General features: G+C 43.1%; 1 protein-coding gene and 1 long non-coding RNA gene across 2 annotated transcripts in view; both read right to left on the bottom strand.

The window, feature by feature from the left end:
- Positions 1 to 1,016: 1,016 nt before the first annotated feature.
- Positions 1,017 to 7,528, bottom strand: LOC109366612. The gene is made up of 3 exons (XR_002113019.2): positions 7,415 to 7,528; positions 3,506 to 3,583; positions 1,017 to 1,186 (listed from the first exon to the last, which is right to left on the bottom strand). It is a non-coding gene; the product is annotated as an uncharacterized LOC109366612 (long non-coding RNA).
- Positions 7,529 to 16,525: 8,997 nt separating this feature from the next.
- Positions 16,526 to 21,444, bottom strand: part of DUSP22 (dual specificity phosphatase 22) — a gene marked incomplete at its 5' end in the record, with an annotated part of 40,881 nt that continues 35,962 nt past the window's right edge. Inside the window, one exon of the mRNA XM_031552691.1 lies at positions 16,526 to 20,249. Within this exon, the coding sequence (XP_031408551.1) occupies positions 20,064 to 20,249 (186 nt within the window). The remainder of the gene's footprint in view (positions 20,250 to 21,444) is intronic.

Here is a 21,444-nt window from a genome sequence, read left to right as displayed (position 1 = left end):
GGGCTGGAAGCGGGGACCGAGCCCGGCCCGGAGCCGCGGGACCCCCCAGCGTATGGCTTCTCCCTCACAAGACCCCTTCGTGATCCCATCGTGACCCCTTCGTGACCCCATTATGTCCCCTTCTTGAACCCTTCTTGGGCCCAGGGAGGTGGGTGACCCGCTTGCCAGCAGCCCGAAGGAGCTGGATGTCAAAAAGTGCGAGGTGTGGGCTGCCGTGGAGGTCTCTCGGTTCGTTCAGGTTTCTGACACGTGTTTCGTGCCACGGCACTTTCTTGTTGTTGTTCTGTTGTAACGTTTCCAACACATCCACATCCTTTCTGCTGTAACGTATCAGATGAAAGCCCAGCCATCGCGCCCTGTGCTGGTAGTGGGGCATGCGTGGGGCTTAGGATATTAATTGCAAATCTTCAACGCCATCTTCTGAAATTTAAATGTAATTATCGCCACGTTTTGAGGGGGAAGTGAGAAGCGCAGCCATTTTTAGATATTGGGTTTATAGCACACCATCCTCTAGAAAAAGAATTGGCAGCGCCCACCAAATCTTTGCAGTCACGAGTTAATGCACCTTCAAGCACTGGAACATCTCTTTGAGATTGGAAGGGATGGCCGCTGTAAAGCAAGACAAGCAGCCATGGCTTCACCAGGAGGCTGGATATTATCAGGTTGGATATTAGGAAGAATTTCTTCTCCAAAAGAGAGGTGAGGCACCAGAACAGGCTGCCCAGGGAGGTGGTGGAGTCACCATCCCAGGAAGTATTTAAAGAAAGGGTAGTACTTAGGGACATTTTAGTGGGCAATATTGTTGATGGGTTGGACTAAGTGCTTTTAGAGGTCTTTTCCAACCCTAATGATTCCATGATGCTAAGGCATCTGAAAGGCTTCCTAAAAATCCACAGTATGATTCCAAGAGGCAAAACTGGCCACCAGCTGCAATTTCATTAAGTACAAAACCATCCTGAAATATATCTCTACAAAATGAAGGCTCCTTGTACCTTTTTTTTTTTTTTTTTTTCTATTTTTTTAGACAAAAAAATTTTGGCCGCTGTGAAACATGCAGATTTGATCTGCATTAGATCAAACCCTTCAGAAAAAAATAACGTCTTTCTGGAAAATGCCTTGAAAAAATAGTTGTACATGTCCAATGCAACCCATGGTAGAGAATTAGGTGAATTACACACTCAGAAATCTGTAAGAGAATACAAAGCATAAAACATAACCCTTTCAAAGAAAAAAAAAAAGATGGTGTATATATATGTATTATATATATGTATATATATACGTCTATATATACACGGCTGGGTGGTTGGTTGCTGTCTTTATGCAAACAGAATTGTATTAGAAAACCATATGTAGTTGCCCAAATCTTAGAGTAGATGCTAAAGCCAGACTCCCGAGTGCACACTTGGCTTTACAAATAAGTCTTCCTACGAGTAAGATGTGATAATGTCATTAGTTTTGCTGACTTCGTTGTTGATGAGGGTTTCTGGACATCAGCCATTTGATGGCCAAAAAAAACCAGGACCATCATTTCAGACTGTAAAGTAGAAAACTCTGATCAATAACGCAACTGTGTTATCTGCATCAGATGCTGCAGCAGAGCACCAGGAGGCTGTCCGTGTCCCATGTCCTTTTTGCATATGTTGGGATGGTTACTCACTCACTGGTCTTGCTCCTGATCTGAACACTCAGAGCACTTCACAGCCTTTTCACCTTTTCTAGTGATTTCAATACCATCTTGAGCACCTAACCCTACAAACTGCCCTAAAGCCTCAGTGTCTACATGGAAGTTTTCTCAGTGTCAAATGAAGTCTTATTGTGAAATGCTCTCGCTGCTGTTTAACCACTGCACTCACCACCAGGCCCCTGGTTTCACACTCTGAAGGTCACACTGACTAAAGGCATGCCAGGAAAAGTGACTGTTTCTTCTCAACAGCCACTCACTGATGCCCAGTGCATAGAAAGCTGGCTTCTGCTTTCACCAAAACCCTCTGAAGTTCCAGTTGACTCACGTGGGAATTGCACCCAGTGCAGAGCAGCCAGAGATGAGCTCAGAGCAGCTCTGGAGCTGGGGCCCTTAGGAAGCGCTGATCCCAAATGTGCACATGTCAAAGCTCTTGCAACCTGGTGCTCCTCAAGCTTGGGTGAGCCTTCAGAGGGGTTGTCTCTGCTGCTTCCTCTGAGGCAAGGCCAGTCAGCCTCTCCATAGAGGCATGTGATCTGCCCATCTGTCCATATGTCAGGGCCTGATGGGAATGTGGCAAAGGCATCACATCTCGCAGCAGGGCCCTCTGAGGATTGCCATCGTTCAGGGGCTCTCCCCACACTGGAGGCCGTGAAATCCCCTCCATGAAGAAGAGGAACCTAACCAGGGCTCGCCTTGCTCCCGCTCACTGAGTGTGCTGCATTGGTTGCACCTCACCAGCACTGGTGGCAGCGTGCTGCGAGAGCCAGCCATGAAGGCAGGGGAGGCTATGCCACTGGGAACCATCTTCTGGACCCGGCCTTGCAGCTCTGCATGGCCTCAGGTCCAGCTGTGCAAGCCCCCTTGGGCCTGAAAGCAGTCACCCAGCAACTGGGACGTCCCAATGGGTACAAACACGGAGACCGAGCTGGAGGGATCTTCAGGGACCCAGCTGTGCTGGTGCTGAAGCACTTGACAAACCACACAGGCAAAAGCATTTTCAGAAGTGACTTAAGCCCCCAAAACAGGCTTTGAGCTGCTAAATTTACATCTTTATCTGCTCCAAGATCCCTTTCCTGAGATCAGGGTTTTGAAGGGCTTTATGCCTCGTTGTTGGCACTAGTTTCCAGTGAGTGCCTTCTTCCCTCAGAAGTCCTCACAAATCCCCATTTCTGGTCCATGAGGCAATGCCCTCCAGTACCCAAAGCAGGAGTACAGTTCAGACCCAAAGCAGCATCAGTGACTCACTGTAAGCACTGTTCTTCAGCAGCTGAAACATCGATGTGTTACCAATGTTATTCTCATCCTAAACTGAAAACACAGCACCATACCAGCTACGAGGAAGAAAACTCAATTCCTTTTAAAACCAGGACATGAGCATTCTCCTCTCATTTTGGGAGGATATTTGCAATTCCTCCATTTAAAACAGCAACAATATTTCTCTATCACGTGTCTTCCATGTTAGTAATTAAACAGTCATTTTAGGCTATCAGCGTCCAGCCATGTCGTTGTAGCTTTCAACAGAAAAGTCTCACGTTCCACTTGTGATTATTTTTGGTGAATTTGGTGTACATTTTGTTTCCTTTTTATGTACTTCCCCTCTGCCTCATAGACAAGAATACTTTGTGCTGCCCTTTGTACGGCTGCCTTTATGTCTCCATGCCCCAGCTCCTGTCTGCTACTAAAACAGCTTTGCACTGTGCAACACAATACCTGGAGCAACTCTGCTGTGCAGAGGGAAGCTTGGCATGCTCACTTACTGACACGGGACACTCAGGTCACCAGGAGAAGGACACAGCTCAGAAACCTTGGGTTGATGCTTACCCCAAAAATCCACAGCAAAGCTTTCGTTGGACTTCCCACTGGGCCTCCTGGGTGAGCATGAGGCAAATGGCAAGTGTCCTGAGAGAGTGCAAGAAAACAACAAAAGAAATTTACCTTCGGGAAACCAAAGGAATGAAGAGTAGTATGAAGAATAGGAACTGCATACTGCTTCAGCATTCAGACAGTCTGGTGTAGTCATCTGGAGTCACACAGCATGAACTTTTCCAGCACAAAACTAGACAGAGGTGTGGGATTTGCTCTTGTGATGCTCTAAATTTCAGTATTTCATAAGGGAGCGAAAAGCCTGGATTTCACAAGTGTCTGTATGTGTGTGCACATGCGTGTGCCTGTGTTTTGCAGGATACCGATAACAAAGCCTGTTTTACTAAAAAGTATTTCTTGAAAGGTCACTCTGCACTGCTCGAGAAGCCATGAGGCAGCTCCTTATCACTACCTATTCACCAACAATCACAGCAAGACAAAGTGAAGATATCTAACAACCCTGCAGTCACCTTTGCATTGGATACATGAATCAAGTGATTCCTCCAAGCTGAGGAAATGAAAACATGAATAAGCAGTGTGGCTAATCACATTGTCCAACATTATGAACGAAAGCAATAAGAGGGCTTTTTGCTGACTGAAGCAAGAAATTGGACAGTGTGTGCCAAGGCTGGATTCATAGTGCAGCGGTTTAATCTGGAGCAACATCTTTTTCCCATTCTTTTTTTCTGTGTTGGCTCTGTTTCTGAATACAGTGTTGTCACAGAAACGTTTAGGTTGGAAGGGACCTTAAAGCCCACTCAATCCCACCCTGTGCCCTGGGCAGGGCTGCCCCCCACCAGCTCAGGCTGCTCAGGGACCCATCTTGGGCCTTGAGTGCCAGGGATGGGCAGACACAGCTTCTCTGGGCAGCCTGTATCAGTATCTCACCACTCTCTGAGTAAAAAATTTCTTCCTAACATCTAACCTAAATTACCTCTTTTTTAGTTTAAAGCCATTCCCCCTTGTTCTGTCACTATCAGCCCATCTAAAAAGTCAGTCCCCCTCCTGCTTGTAAGCTCCTTTCGCTTATGGGCAGGGAGCACTGTCCTTCCCCTCCCCGTCTCCCCAGAGCAGAGCAAACTGTGATGGTCTAACCACTTTCATCAGCAATCACCACTTCTTCATTTAATTGTTTGATTAATGGAAAAAAAAAATTTTTCAAATGAAAAATAGGGAAAGCATTGGTTGCTGTCACTTCTCAAGGTGTTTGTCCAGCTCTCTAAAATCTACGTGGAGTAACAACCCATCCCACTTCTGCCTAGGAACTCAAGCTGAACTTTGTCCTGTGAGGGCTGAGAGTATTGTCGAAATCCAAGGCACAGCAATACCACAGCTTCTTCTGTATTCAGTGTTCCTTGTTCAAAAAGTCTAAGTGAACAGTAGCCTGGATTTCAGACTATCAGCCCACCTGGCTGAGTTTCTTCAGATCATTGCCCAGAAATGTAATTGATAGCTGAAGACATCCTGAACATGACTAACACTAAGTCGTTCATTGCAATTTGGTTACAGGTGCAGTTCAATCAAGCTGGGCATGATATCTCAAAAGAGTGGAGGAGCAGGACTGCTCCAGAGACAGTACCCGTTTAAATACTGTTTATTACAATGAAGAGCAAGGTAAAGGCTGAGTTGATTCCTTTGGAAAAACAAAACAAAACACTTATTGGATTGTGTTTTCATACGGTGGGCCGCACAAGGTGAGGGCAGGGGTGGCTGTTGTGGGAGTGGGACAAAGATGCAGCTGGGGACAAACTGGGACCCAGGCTGCCAGCTGGGTGCATTGGCTGGGGCGTGGGACCTTTCCTCCAGCAGGAGAGAACAGAGGTGGAAGCAAATTTCCAGGGATTTGGAAGCACTGAGCATTGGCTGGTGTGTTGATGTGTTCTTTGCATGTTTTGAGCTTGTCACGGGTCTGTGGCTGGGTGATGCCCCAGCAAGTGGACTTCCCAGCACATTGTGGGTTTCCCACATCCTGGGAATGGGAGGCAGCTTGTGTGACCACTTCAGGTATTTTTGCTTTAATTGACCTTTGCTTGCTTTCATATCAGCATACAGCAAGTATTGTGCTTGGGCTCGTTTGTATCTAATTTAAAATCCAGATCATTTCCTGGGTTCAAATGATTGACTTGGTTTTGTACATTTTGGGTTTGAGGTTCCACTTCAAAAATGATCTGCAAGTAGTTTAATGAAATCAGAAAATGACTTGGTAAGGGTACAACGGAGGAATAAAAAATGCTGAAAGCTAAACACAGAACATTGAAAAACCCACAAGATCTATATTACTTAAGTATTGACCATTCCTTTTCCACTACCTATTATAAATTTCAATTAAAAATAAAAGTCTGAGTTTTCTCTCCTTTTGTATGGAAGCATCTTCAAGAAAAGCAATGCAAAGCAGGAATTTAAATGACAGAGAAAAGGACTTAATGCAGGGAGCTTTGTGAAGTTTCACTTAAAACAAAAAATGCAGCTGCCACTGGCATTTTCCTGCCTTAAAGAAACTGAAAGAGTTGGCTCTTGTCCATGACCATTCTGGCATGGAAGTCCCTCATGGCACATACAGCGCTTTGGAAGGAGATATTTCAGAGACTATAGATATAGCATGCCCTGTACAATGTGAAACATGGTTTTGTTTCATTCTACCTTGATTAGTGAGGGGTAAATTCTCAGCATGGACATACTGAGCAGATGCTGATGAAATGCAGATGGCTGAGAAAAAGTGGTGGTGGTGGTGGCCTAGCAGTTTGAATTACCTTCTTTTTGATAAAGTGGAACTCACAGTCTCAAAGGAAAAAATATGAAGTGAACTTGTTTAAAGAAAAATCCCACTTATTAATTGCTTTTTCCTTAAGCAGCAACACAAAGAACTTGCTTGTGTTGTTGAGTAGAGACCTGACTCTTCATTCACACTGGCACCATGCAGGAGTTTGGCTATTTCCAAGAGAGAGTGAATGTGAGACCAAAATGAAGGTGCAATGGCATTTCTCTTTGGAAGAAGCAAGTCAGCCCCATTAGATGTGCAGAAGAATGATTTAAAGGGGGAAAAACAAAACAAAACAAAACAAAACAAAACAAAAACAAGTCTGCGTTAACAAGGATTTTGAAGGAAAGAAAGAATGGGAAGTAGTAAGTACTTCTGGTCAGAATTTGTCCTGCTATCAATTATCAATCTTGCAATTAAATAGATCAGTGAATGCTTTCTGGCAGTTTTCAGAAACACAAAACACCTTTATTGGCTGCACCACAAAATGCAATTAAACCTCATGTGCAACACTGTGCCAGGTGAGCAGGTTCAACACAGTGAGCAGATAGGACAGAGCGCATTGTTCAGGCAGGGCAGCTGCCCTAGGCAGGAGGGAGATTATTCTCCTCTAAGCCTGGGACAGCGATGATGTCGATGCTTACAGCCTTTCATGACAAGTGCTCCTTCCTTGGAGAGTCCAATGGTCACAGCACCTTGTATCCAAAGATGCTGAGAGCATACCATCGTTAGCAAAGAGCAAACAAACACCTTGATGATGCAGGATAAAACTACCAATTGTAGGAACCAAAAAAAAAAAAAAAACAGGAGCCAAAATGCCATCAAAAGTCTGCAGAAAGCTTCATAAAATTGTGACCACTTTAAAAGAAAAGTGGCCTTGCTGTTTTAGAATCATCAAATCAGTAAGACCACTGAGATCATCTCGTCTAACCACCAATCCATCCCCACCATGCCCACTCGGTGCTGTATCCACTCAGTTCTTACTTGCAGGGACAGTGACTCCACCACCTCCCTGTGCAGCCTGTGCCACTGCCTCATTACTCCTTCTGAGAAGAAATTTTTTCTAATTTCCCACCTGAACCTCCCCTGGTGCAATTTAAGGGCATTACCTCTCATCCTAATTATTAAGGTAACCCAACGCTCAGACTGAATTACAGTAACAGTCTGTCAGTGTGTCTCCTCCTCATGCCTTTCTCCATTCTGGATTGCAGCACCTTGTGATGTCACTACATAAGGAGGGGCAATCCACAACCATCTAGTCAGTAGAATGACATTTGGGGCTTGGTAGAATGTAGATATAAGAAAACATCATAGATGACATGAGAGCTGCTGCCAGGGACTAGGAAGCCTGCACGTAGACAGGATTTCACGTGGTCAGTGTTTGGTTTTAACTCACCTCACACTGTCTGTGCCAGTGCACTGGGAGCATAAAGAGGAGATGTACCAAGGTGGGAAGGGTCATTCTCAGTGGCAGCTGTGTGCTTTTGTCATTTTGGTGGCATGAAAAACCTCCCCTTTGAAAGCATGCTGCCACCTCTTTTCATTTCCATTTCTCTCAGACAGCTTCTGAACACTTTCTGAACATTGTCTGACAGTTGACATCAGCCCACGGTGACTTCTGATGAGTGTAACAGCTGCAGTGGCTGTTGGCAGCTGATGGAGGTGGGATGGCCCATTGCATTGACTTTAGCACCAAGCTGCTCTCTTCTAATGGTGAAAAAAGAGAGACCTCTACATGCATGGCTACCCTTGGTGAGCATGAACAGGAAGAATAGGTACTCTGAAGGTGACTTGATAGCATGGGCGAGTGCTTCTCCTTTTGAAGCAAAATAAAGTTCTTCACATTGCCAGTGATGCAAATTTAGCTATGCACGCTTCAACCAAAGGCATTGCATGATAGAAAACACCAAGAAATTCCCTCACCACTAAGCATTACTCATTTTGTTATATAATTCTTTCTTTTTTTTTTCTTTTTGCTGTGGATTGGGTAACAAAAAATACAGCGCCTGCTATAAAAAAGAAAAAAAGTGTACGCAACTGCCTATCGTGCTTATTTATAGTAATTGCTGTTCTAACTGTTGCTGTGTGGGAAGGCACCATTGGTCGCTGGCCAGAGCAGGAACTGGCCACAATAAAGGACTGCTTCCCTGAAACATCTCCACTCAGTCACAGGACAGCCCTCTCCTTAGCACCTCTGTGTATTCAGGCCTCCAAAATCTACCTGCAGTGCTCCCTGGTTCTCCCTCCTTGAAAAGCATGCAAATAGCTGCCTGTGTTTGCTGTAAGAGCACATCATCAAAACTGCAGGAATTTTCAAAGCTTCTCTAACATTTTTCCCTTGCAGATAGGAGAATTTATTTGTGGCCGTGCAACAGTATGAAAGTAGAGAGGTGATGTGATTTCGTCTTATGGAAGGCAAAGTGCTGCTACATCTCTTTATTACTATGCCTGTCTTTCTGATGGGCTGATTCTGTCTCTGATTGCCTTGGAGAAAAAACCAAGAAAGAAATGGCCACTTGGTGGCCTTAAACCGTTACTCAAAGCACTAAAAGAGATCCTGCTGACACTGATGTCGGGAGGAGGAGCTTCCCCACTGCTTCATGAGGGCAGAGCATCTGGACAATGAGCAAGCTGGTGTGCAAGTCCAACCATGCTGCTTTACTGCCCAAGAAGCTGTGAACTACGATGTGTCCCTCCCCATCTACAAGTCTGTTTTTGCAAAGACTCAAGAAAGACAGCAGTATTAGAAGGAGCATGGACTGACATCTACAGCTATGACATGCTTACTGGCATGGTGATTCTCGAGTAATGGTAAATGCTGAGGTCAGGGATTGGTCAAGTGGGTGGTAAGAAAAGTTTCTTCACCAGAGGGTGGTCAGGCCCTGGAACAAGCTGCCCAGGGCAGTGGTCAGGGATTCCCAGGGACTAAGAGACCTTCAAGAATGGGTGCTTAACTTGTGTAGGGGCAAATGAGGACCGAAGCAGCAACACAGATTGACTTCATTAGGAAAAAAAAGTCAAAATAGGCAGAGAACACAGCAATATCATTATTGTTGTCCAAGGCTCATTTGGGAACCCGTATTACAAGGGCTGCTCAGTTCTGATATGGACCGCTTCTTTAATCTTCCCTAAAAGGTCCCTGTGTACTAAGTTCCCATAACTTTGACAAGAGAGATTGAAAGGATCCTTCAGAGAATTCCCAATTTAGTGTTACACTTTAAATATTAACTGACAGAGACCATGTAAGATAGGTCCATAAGGCAGAACAAGGTTGTCCCAGCGTGGAGAGGTATATGGAGAGTCACCTCCTACCTTGGTTTTCAAATGCACAAAGCAGCTACGGGGCACAGGATCAACAGCAAATGTAGGTGTCTCCAATAAGGCACCTTTGGGATGAGGATAAATGGTACCACTAAACCGCAGAAAGGGACTGGTGTTATGCATGCAGACTCCATATTTAAACTTGGTGCAGACATACATCAGGCCCTTCAGAGCTTACTGAAGCAGAGACTGTTCATCTGCACCACCATCTTTCAGCTGCATTTTTGGCTTCCTTTCATCCGTCTGTGCAGGCAGACTTATAAAGCACATAATATCAGTATAAAGAGTGGAGAGCTGGGGCTGCTTTTTTTCTGTTCAGGAGAACATTAAGTATGGGTGTGGGTCATGGAGCCTAAGTCTGCATGTCCTACATTTTCTCAACCAATACCTCTGCTGGTTGGATATATTGTAAAAGGTGCTGTCAACATTGCACTACCATGTACAGTTCAGTAGCAGCCACTTAGTCTATAGGCTCTGAACTAAATGTGTAGTCTAGATTTTGGTTAATCAGCTTATTTTCATTACTGTTTTCCTTAAGCACATTGAGATACAATAGTGTCTTAGTTTCAGCTGGGACAGAATTGTTTTCTTCAGAGTGCCTGGTATGATGCTACGTTTTGGTTCTTGAAAAGCAATGTTGATAACACACCAACGTTTATAGCTGTTGCTAAGGGTGTTGTACAGAGCCAAGGCTGTTTGTAGCAAGGGCCTAAGGAGGTGGGAGGGAACAGAATTAGGACTGCTGACATAAAATGGCCACAGAGATGTTCTATGCCATACAATATCATGAGGAAGGAGTTTTGAATGGGGTGGGAGTTCATCCAACTCTCTTCCTCTGCTCGGGGGGCTAGCTTGGCACTGGTTAGGGGTGGTGAGCAATTTCCTGTGCATCACTTGTTATATACATTATGTACATTCATTTCTAACTATTATCCTTTTCCTTTTATCTATTTTAGTAAGTAGTTTTATGTCAACCCTCAAATTCTACTTTGTTGGGGTTTTTTGTAGTTGTCTCCCCCATCCCACTGGGAAGGAGGGGAGTGAATGAACAACCGTATGGTGCTCAGTCATTTGCCAGATTAAACCACAACAAACAGTCAATATATACACATATATATTATTTTTCTTAAGAGCCCATTTTCCTTTCTTTTTTCCTCCTGTTTATGTGTAATATTTGCCTTTTTTTTCTGCCACGTCAGAAAATCCAGAACAAAACTATACCTCACTGTTTTATGCAGCTCCTGAGAGCTCCTCCAAATTTTCCATTCCCACAGGTGCTGCTATTTGCTTATACTGCTTTCCCCCTTGTAACAAAGCTGCAGGAAACCAAGAGACCAAAATTAAAGTCCTCTTTGGCTTCTCTCTAAAAACATCATTACACGTTTCTCTTACCTCACTGAGCCAGGCCAATACAAACCTCACTCTGATCATATTATCTCGTACAACTATTACCCATCAGTCTTAACAGCCATGCACTGTGACTGTCAAGACACAGTGAGAAAAACTGAGAATAATGGCATGAACTCTAGAAGATCGTAGGAAAAAACCTAAATTTAACAACAACCCAAAGTCAGACAACAACTGAGATCTTTTCTAGTACATTTTGTTGTGTTACTTTCAAAGATGTTTCCATCGTGAATCTGCTTAAGTCCGACAAGTGTTCTGTTTGCTGCTTAAGCTATCCAGTGCCTGGATGATTTCAAACATACTAAGTTGTTGGAAGTTCTTTTGAAACCTTAAGATTTGGCTGTACTTCATCACTATGTTAATTAAAATAAATATTGTCTCTCCAAGATGCAATCTTTATAAAATCTTCCCACACCAATCATCACCAACAGGTGGAGGAGGAGTATGCCATAGCACAGGTCATCCTTTCTCTGAGCACCGCATCTTCTGTGCTTTGCATCTGCAGGGGTTGGTAAAAATCATCCCTGAAACATGTAGCTCCCGTTTCCTAAATCTGCAGCAACATGAGGCAGACCAAGAATACTTATCATCCCCCTTTGGAGAATATCTAAAAAGCAAAATTGGGGTTTCTAGTGTCTCATGCTGTCCCTTCTCAAACAAATGCACTCCTTAACTGCAATCTAACGCTAGTTACAGAAGTTCCTGCTTGCTTTAACTGCAGCGGTTTGCTTAAAATATTCACTGCCCCTCTGCTTGCCTTTTCCCCCCAATATGTACACTGGTGGAAATTCTGTTGCTCAGAGATTCATGAGACTTCATGAAAGTAAAAATTAGAATATGGCCTAAACTACTGGTAATGCCTTCCTTTTGTGACCCACAAAGCATTCTTGTAACCAAAGCCACAAAAAGGAGGTATTTTTAAACAAGTGTGTGGATTGATTCACTGATTACTGTCTCTTCCTCCCCGTTATTGCTTCCCATCAGAGCAGACAAATTACTGTCGGAGCGATCACCAAATGGTGCTCTCCTATACTTATCTAGCTATTTCCACAGCCCAGCCCTCAGATGGGTTGTTTTCAGCTAGGTAAGTTGCTTAGTTCCTGAGCACCGTAGTATATGTGTTTCATGTTAAAGTTGGATAAGACTTGGCCTTGTCGAATGGAAGAACAGCACAGAGTTCAGTCTGGAAGAGAGGGAGGTCCAGAGGGGTTAAGACAGCCCTAACGAGCACTCAGTAACCAGAGAGATCAAGGAGGCACTGGCCACCAGCAGAGAATCTTCAATGTGCAGTTGAGATCTGCTTTGGTTTGGAGTTAAAGGGAACTTTTCCACTGAGGTGGCCACAGCAGAAGCTGCAAGTTCCCCAGCCTTTTGAAATCCAATGTGTTTGACTCAAGGCACCGAGGCTCCCAAATCTCTTGAACTGAGGAACGGAGGGTCTATCCCTACACACTGCAGTCCCCCAGAAATGACCTGAGAAGCACAGCTAACTGCATTTCACACAAGTGCAATTCAGAGAAAAACAGCCAAGCCAAGGGGGAGTCCCTTTCACTGCTGCCTGGAGTTTCCAAATTGTCTTTGGAAATGAATCAAATTCACGTCTTCCATGAAACAGTCCAAAAGCAGCAGCTGCTGCCTGGCCAACCAAGCACTATTTTTGTTCTTCCTCCAGCTCTCATCTGCCAGAAGAGCTTTTATTAGATGTGTTCTCCATATGCAATTTCTTTCCACAGAAAACCTAGGGGAAAATCAGGACATCACTCTTTCTAACATATTAATCATATGTCTAAAGCATATGAAATAGCAGAGATTCTCCTTCAATTTTCTTTTTTTTTTCAGCTACTGACTCCTTCCTGCAGTGCATGGAACATCTCAGCACATGTATCACAGGTTCTTCCTGTATTATCTTCAGGTACTCCAATGCTTTTATGTTTTCTGTGCGTTACTTCTCCTCTCCTTGCCCCTATCACATCATGGCCATGTGGCTTATTCCTACAATTTTATTATCTGAGATTTCATGTTCAACAGATGCACCTATGGAATGAATTTTGTCTAGGACCATCATAATCAGAATCGCTCTGCAACTGTTCCACTCCTTTTTCCAGAAATAACATCTGCACTTTGTCATTCAAGTTGCAGAACAGCACCGAGGGAACAGCACCTGGGGGATTTTTCCCTATTCCCATCAACTCCCAACACTTGGCTGCACAGCATTCTAATGCAGGACTGAAGTGGAGATCTGAGGTGCTGAGAATTAGCAAGAAACCACCACAACTCCATGTCCTGCTTCAGAATCTTTCACAAAGGTATTTTAACATCCCTCAAAACTAGAGCAGATACCCAATTTAACCGTGCACAACCAGCACTGATGCAGTGCTTCTCACTCGTGGCTTCACAAAGCTGTATCACAGAAGAGTCGTGACATTTCTTTCTTTCCTACGATGAAGATGAGTGAAGGGGAGATGAAGTGACTTGCCTAGTCACACAGATGCTGTAGGAGGTTTGGGAATGGAATCCCAAATGCTTCTCAGTCCCGTATTTTGTGTATTTTGGACAATGATGGCACTCTTTCAACATACCTTCTTGATAAACAACCAATCTTCATCAAGTTCAGCTAAAGTCTTATTGATTCTTCAAGAAATTGTAGCAAAAACCCCACCGCTGTATATCTGACAAATTAAATAAAAACACAGTAACTTTAAGAGAAGAGGTAGAGGAGACTTTCAGAGGGCCTACTTGTAAATGCATCAGCCCAGATCAAAAGTCATGCTTTGTTAACATCTGCACGAAGAGATGACCAAGTGAGCAAACAATTTTGAAAACAAATTGCATTTTAAGTAGCTTGAATGTTTTGGATCCAATCTCTCTATTCAGTGAATAACGAAGGGTACAAACCCACACGTTCAAAAATGCCTCAAGTAAAATGGAAAATGGGTGCAAATCTGCCTGAAAATCCCATCTTTTCTGAAGCTGCTTGCAAATGAATTTCACTCCCAACTTACTGCAGATGTGTTTGGTTCACATCTGAGCAGAATGTGACTGCCATTTTGACTCTGGCCCTTGTGATGACAACACATCTCTTCACTGGTAATGGTGTGACACAGGAATTTGTCACCTTCAGCTTCCCAGTGGTTCAGTAGGTCCGGACAAACATGCATACTGTGTTCTTTTGTTCCTATGGGAGCACCCATGGAACACACTTGGCACAAACTTTGCAGTATTCCAACATTGCCACCATTGTTTCCATTGCATTGAAGCCAACATTCAGTTCTACATGGTTCCCTGATTCGTGCTGATTTACGTGGATGAGCTGATTGAGATGATCTTCATTTTGTGGTTTGACAGCTGGGCACATTCCACCCAAAACGTAGCTTGTCTTTGACATCACTGTCATCATTGCTGAAAGGCACCATCCACCACCTCACTGCGCTCACATCCACTGGTTGGCCTCCAGAAACATCTAGCAAGCACTGATGAATGTCAGAGGGTTCCATTTTTTCCACATGGAGGAATTCAGTGACACACCTTTGCTTCATACCAACTTCAATGTCAGATGCCATATTGTTAGACTGTCCCTCTGCTGCCATCTGTCCCACAGCAACAAAATGCAGTGGAATATTGGCAGGAAAGTTCAACCTCTACCGCCATACCACCAAAATCTGCCTCTGAAGTCATCGGCAACATCATAAAACAGGAGACATTACATTCGAAGCAGATCTCATACTTTAAAAAACAGACAAACTAAAATCTGTTCCCTGAGTGAGGACAGAACACCACTTCTAAACGTAGCAATGAAATGGTTAAATGTACAGGAGTTGGGTCACACGGCAAATTAGAGCTGTATTTAAAGTTCTACTGAGAACTAAGTGTGAAAAAAGCTGTTTCTGTCCCATATGATGTCTCCAGGGGTTTCTACGGAAACACTCCAAGGTGCAAGATCACCTTTCTCATGCTGTCTAACATTTTCCAGAGACAATCACCATTTTCCTCCTCCAGTACAATCATCTTGAGATGGTGTTAAGGACTCTTTCTGACTTGCTGATGAAGTCCAAGCTCTTCATTGGGTTACGAACACATCTAAGGACACATGGCTTTGCCCTCTGGTTCCCTCAGTTCGGTGCGTGGAGGGACAATTTTACATGAATCAAATCAGAACTCACAGCAGTGATATGTTACACGGAAGACGACAAAATGTGCACTTCAGATCAATAGTATGGCACCAGGGTTGCAGCATAATGAATTTTTACATTTGATTTGGATAAAAACTGCTACGGAGAGGTGCTGAGGTGTCAGAAAGAAGACGAGTGACAGTGCATTTTTCATTTGGAAATTGTTTTTCCTTCCTTGGGGATGGAAGGAAGCCTCCCCTAAAACTTAGGAGAGAGTTTTGTAATTGACAGGAATCACATTTTAAAGACATTATCTGGCTCACCGCTGCTAGAGAACATATTTCTGACACAGCATTGGAGAAATAAGGAAATTATTAATGCAAGTCTTCCATAGCAAGCTGCACTGAATTTGAAGTCTTACAGAGAAATTAAAGAAAAGGGGGATTGAAATACCCTGCTGAATTTAAAAGCCATACCACTTATACTGAAGAAGCTGACACGAAACATCTTGAAAAAAGTGCATCTAACGCATTCAAAGCTATCTATGTAGGTATTAGAGCTTCAGCTGAGAATATTATTAATTGGATCTCAAAAATCCCAGAGGAAATATCCACACGTACCGAGCAGCCCAGAAGCAAGCGAGTGCTGGCAGAGGGAAGAGAGGGCAGGAGGAAGAGCCCCAAACCTCACTGTGCTTGGACACAACGCCTTCGTGATGAGGGCATCCCCTGCACGATCACAGCTCAGCCTTCAGCAATGAGTAAAGCAGCCATCAGATTTAGCTTCTGAGGCATAACTGACTCCATTTTCATGTTGGGGCTTGGGGTTTTTTTGATGGTTTGAATGACACTACCTCTGCTAAGAGGGTAATTCTGGCAAACCAGAAATGCAGTGTTATTTGTGAGAATTTAAATGGGGCTTTTTCCCACTTACACTAGCTTTTTATTTTATTTTTGCTCTAGCATCATCTTGTACCACTTATATCATCTTCCTCAGACAGCCTTGAGCCTTGGCTGCACGTAAGCCACATTTTGCGGCTAATGAAGCCCCAAAGCAGTGTCCTGTACAGAATAAAGTATTTCAGAATTACAAAGAAATAAATAGATTTCCTACATATTCTGTTGTGATGATGGGCCAGCAACAAGATAGCAACAAGAAGTCTTTTGGGACTGGTATCAAAGAGATGATTGTTCTGCAGATTCTTGAACTCACCTGGATGAACCTGGTGAGGAGATGAGAAGTGTCAGTCAGTCTGTGTGCAGGAGAAAAGTCATCTAAATACCCCAATCGGTCAGTGTTATGCTTACTGTACCTGCAGGGATACAAATGGTGCCTAGAAGCCTGTCAGAGACTGCTACTTATTTCAAGAAATACACAAGCAGATCAGGTGTTAACATTTACTTTTATTTGTAAAAAAATTGTAGAACATATTAAATACAAACATTTGGAAAATGCAATCAAGGCTTTGCTAAGATGCCCGGGAACAGGAAGACGGAATCGAGAAGCTTACCAGGTTTAGAGCTTTCAAAGAAGCTGAATTACTATAATTTTTCACTGACTTCCTTACAGAAGGTGCCAATTATAGCAACCAATGTTATTACTGTCCTTTAAAAAAAAATAAAACATAATTTGTCCTATCTTCCCAATCAACCAGAAGATGTAAGGAAGCAACTTTTTCCAGATTAAAAATCAGGGTAATAAATATTAATGCATTTACCCATTACCTACATTGTATAACAGTAAGCATTTGCTTATAATCACACACAGATATCAAGTTTACAAAAAAAAAAGATTATACACTTCAAATCTGGATATCCAATAAAGTGTTATAAACTTTATACATTTTCCAGTGAACATCACAATGAGAAGAATGTTTTGAAGTACAGAAACAAAATAACTGACTGCATCATCTACACCATAGGGGCCAACTATTAAGATGTGGACGGATCTAGTCACGTTCCAGATAGTTGGATATCCTGCAAACTGCCACTGAAAGGCTGGCTGGAAGACAAATCCTGTCAAGTATTCAGTATTTGTTCCTTTCCCTTCCTAAAAAGCCAGAGGTGGGAATTGTAGCTACTCTCTCTTCTGTACTTTATGGAAATAAAAGAGTAAACTACCCTTCTGCTCCCTACACAGAGGAAACAGATTGAAGTTCACTCAGACCACCATTCCTCTTTTGTCACCCTGAAACGAGGTACGCAATACAAAAGGGTCCACTAAAGATGCAGGAGCAAGAGCCTGCAGAAAATACCTCCTGTCTTTTAAAAAGAAAGAAGCACATCTGCTTAATAACAATATGGCATTCCCTCTGTCTTCCTGCTTTACCCTGTATCTGCTTTCCAGTTGCAGCATAATGCACACTGATATGGCTATATGGCCCTAAATACAAATTCAGTTTTTAAAAAAGTCCTGTTTCTGGGACTGACTCTTTGGGGTAACGAAACTACTTTAAAAAAACAATACAGAATAACCTCGGACATATAGACAGTATCACGTCTCCCATTCTGCCTTGTATTTGCCAGAACAGAAAACCTGCCAACTTATCAACACTCACACCATTACTACTGCAAGGACAAGCATAAAAACTTGTTACAGAGTGCATACTGTCAGTAGTCCCCTACCAGATGGACTGACTGGATACCTGCAAGAGCATAAGCACAATACTTCTGGCAGCTATCCTCAGGGGACAAGCGGATATTACGCTACTAACTTAATGTGAGAGGGCTGAACAAATGGAGCACCATCCTGAAAGTATATTAGACCTTGTTATCACAGAAGGCGTTTTCCAATTAACGTGTTCATTCTCAGAGCACAGGGGGTACTGCCAACCTGGGCGCTGCTGTGCTGGAATTCATGAAAGTTACTTATTTGCAGATCAACCTCTTTGAGAAAAACCAAATACTTCTGTTACCATGCCAACACAGACCATAGGTTGCTGGACATCCCAAGCAGGTAGTGGCTCATTTAGCTACAAACTAAATACAAACAAAAATTCCAGTACCTTTCTCACGCCCAACAGCTTATTGTTAACATCAGTATGATTTTCCGGCTCCTGCTGTGTGCAGTACACTTAAAGCACTTGTGCAATGAGAGCTCTGGTTTAGGCTTGGATTTGGATGAAATGGTTAAGCCAGTTCCACCCCACTGCTTTCTCTTTTTGACTATTATTGATACACAAGATCTGTATTTCAGAAAATGTAACACATGTCTTATGAAGATATTTAACAAGGCCAGAGTTCACTTGACCCCAAAAGCATTGCTCCCATCCAAAGAATTCACTGCCACCCAAAGCAAGCAGGAAATCACATGAAGAGGAATTTTGAGGAAGGATGGGAGGGTCAGAGTACCAAAAGCAACGGAAAGAGATGACAGCTGTATTTAGCATGCTGACTGCCTCTCACTCAGTGCTCAGCTTTTAATATGATATACATCACAAGTTGAAACGAGTGAGTTCTGTTTTTGTTTTTCAATACCCTGACTATTCAGATTTTTATTTTTTTTTCTCCATCTTCAAGAAAAATAAGCCTTTCATCCTTTGAGCCAAAGACAAGAAGCCGTTAGCTCAGCGTCAATGGCCCTCCCCATTACACCACCGTAACCCAATACACTGCCCAGCATCTGTGGTGACATATTTGAAGCTACACTCTTAGAATGCACCTGAGTCAGGCAATGACTCCACTCTAGAAACACACTGTGTTACCACAGGCAGTGTATGGCCTCTTGTTTTAACCTACCTGAAAACAATTTACAAATGCATTCCTACTGACTTGATCACAGCAAAATACAGGGTGGTTTTTAAATGGCAGAAAGTCAAATTCAAACAACTCTAGTGTGAAACACAGGCAATTTTAAAAGAAAACAAACTTCTCAGATACAGATATTTGTGAAACACGCACATCCTCACACACTCACGCACATTATTCAGTGCCAGATTAAGATTACACAAGGCCATTTTCAAGGTTGCATTTACAACCACAATGACAAGTACAGCATTTTTGAGGTAGCTGAAGTCAAAGAGCAAACCACAGCACAAGCAAAGAAGCAGGTGCTCGCACTCACACCAAGCCCACTCTTTGGAGACACGTTATCACGTGCGCAGGGGCATGTGTTGAAGAGGCATGTGTTCCACAGGGAATGAAGATCAGTGGCATGGGAGACCTGACTAACTACACTCCAGAGAAGTTTATGACGGGAGACCCTAAGCACAGCCGAGGACCATGGCTTAAATCACTGCATATCAGCTGAACTGTGGTGGCAGTTTGTGTTCTCGGTCTGCGGGAGTTCTGCCGACAGCTCTGTCTCACGTGCACTGAAGCAAGCACAACTGTGGCAGTTGAAGATGTTATTACTCAGAGCTGTCTGCCCCACTTCTCCCCTAGCTGTTACTGTTGGTAGGAAGGTGCGTGTACATATCTAACCTGCCCCAGTTTACAGCCTAGCATTTGAGCACAAGTCCATCTCCAGGGTGTTACTTGCCAATGGACTGTGAACTATAGACTTACTTGAATTCCCTTCTTCAGGTGCAATAATACATTTGCCACAATAAAAGTGCAGAGATGTCAAAGTGCCAAAGTTTGAATCACTAGAGTTCATCTCTCAGAGCCCTTTGCTAGCCTACAACAAAAGAAGTTGAGCTAACCTCACAGCAAATGCCAGGCTATGTAGGGATAACAGCTGTGGCTGACAGACTCAGCCACAGTAATTGGATCTTGTCTCTGAGTGTACAGAGAGCTAGATCCTGCCGGAATTATAAAACTGTGTTAAACACATTCATCCACACACACATAATATACAATTTTCATCAAGAAGCTTTCTACAAATCAATTGTTTGCATGATTACTGTCAAGTCTTGAAGATGGGATAGAAATTATGGCAAAATATTCTTCAAAGGTAGAGAGAAAAATTCAGCCTTCTACAACTAGGTCTCTGTTGTGTAGTTGTTGTACGAGAGAGATGGCACAGATGAGAAGTTGTTATTCCACTGTCTTCCCCCAGTACTCTGCTGCAGTTCTGCCTGCTCCTTGTATTTGCTCAGAAGATTTTTGGCTTCTTGCAAATCCTGAAAAGAGTTTTCCCCATATTCTTCTTTCAGCCACTGCCTGAACTGCAGAGATTAAACAGACAGATAAAACATGATGAAGCAATATCAGGAGACTTATGCGCAAGAGACTTATTCCCTCCAGCCCTACAGAGACTTTCAGAACACAAGCAATCTAAAAAAAAATGTAAATATTGCATATCCTACAAAAGGAACACAGAATGCATAGACAGAGGAACACATATGAAATCACTGAGATCCTTTACCTTCCCTAAAATGACATACTTGCCTAACAGCTTGGCTGACTGGAGTAACCCCGAATAAGGAAAATCCACTGGGCAAGGACATCTTGGACTTGTACAAGCACATACAAGCAATGAGATAAGAACGTGTGGACACTAGCGTAATCAGCCCAAGTCACAACAAATTTACAGAACTTCAAAAGGTTAAAAGACCAGAAAGTGAACCACTAATATAGCTTTTTCATCCTCATCTGACTAACACCTGTAGTAGAAATTGCACTGTAGATACTAGAAAAGGTAAGCAGTAGGAAGAAAAAGACCAGGAGATCTAACAGCTGTAGTACATGATCGTCTATGTTACTGACATGAATGAATGACTGGTATACAGCCAAAGTACCAGGATCATCTGAAGATGAGGGAACAATGTAGGGGAAGGGCAGTGATGTTGGGACATCATCCCCGTGATTTCCTCAGCTTCCTGCAATTTTTATCTCAGGTACTTTTAGACACTGAGGCAATATCTTTGTGCTTGATACAAAAAAAAAAAGTGCTTTTCTTCTGCCTCAAATTTTTGAATCCACATATTTTCGCCAACATCATCCACAAGTACCTGTTGTATGATTTCATCTGATTAAGACCAGCCAGTTGATACCTCCACCTCACATTGCAAGGAAGAAAGGATATCACATCTGTTCACCTCCTCTATTCCACTCAGTTCTATGGACCTTTGTCTGATTCTTCTGTCATTTCTTTGCCAGCTGAAGATTTGAATCTACTGAAGTCATTCAGAAAAACTTTGTTGCTCTTTATCGTAAAAGCAGCAGAAAGATACAGACCACAGTTGCTGTGTTCTAGTGATAATAATCCTGTGAATTTTTAAAAGCCTTAACTTCCACAGCTTTATTCTGTTTGAGGATTATAGACTTTGGCTTTAAAGACCGTGTACTTAAACACTGGGAGACAAGGTCTACACATAATTATTGCCTCCTATTCCTAAAAGATCATAATAACACTAAGGA

Source organism: Meleagris gallopavo, chromosome 3, assembly GCF_000146605.3.
Source record: "Meleagris gallopavo isolate NT-WF06-2002-E0010 breed Aviagen turkey brand Nicholas breeding stock chromosome 3, Turkey_5.1, whole genome shotgun sequence".
Taxonomy (NCBI): domain Eukaryota; kingdom Metazoa; phylum Chordata; class Aves; order Galliformes; family Phasianidae; genus Meleagris; species Meleagris gallopavo.
This window is presented reverse-complemented; position numbering and strand designations above follow the sequence as displayed.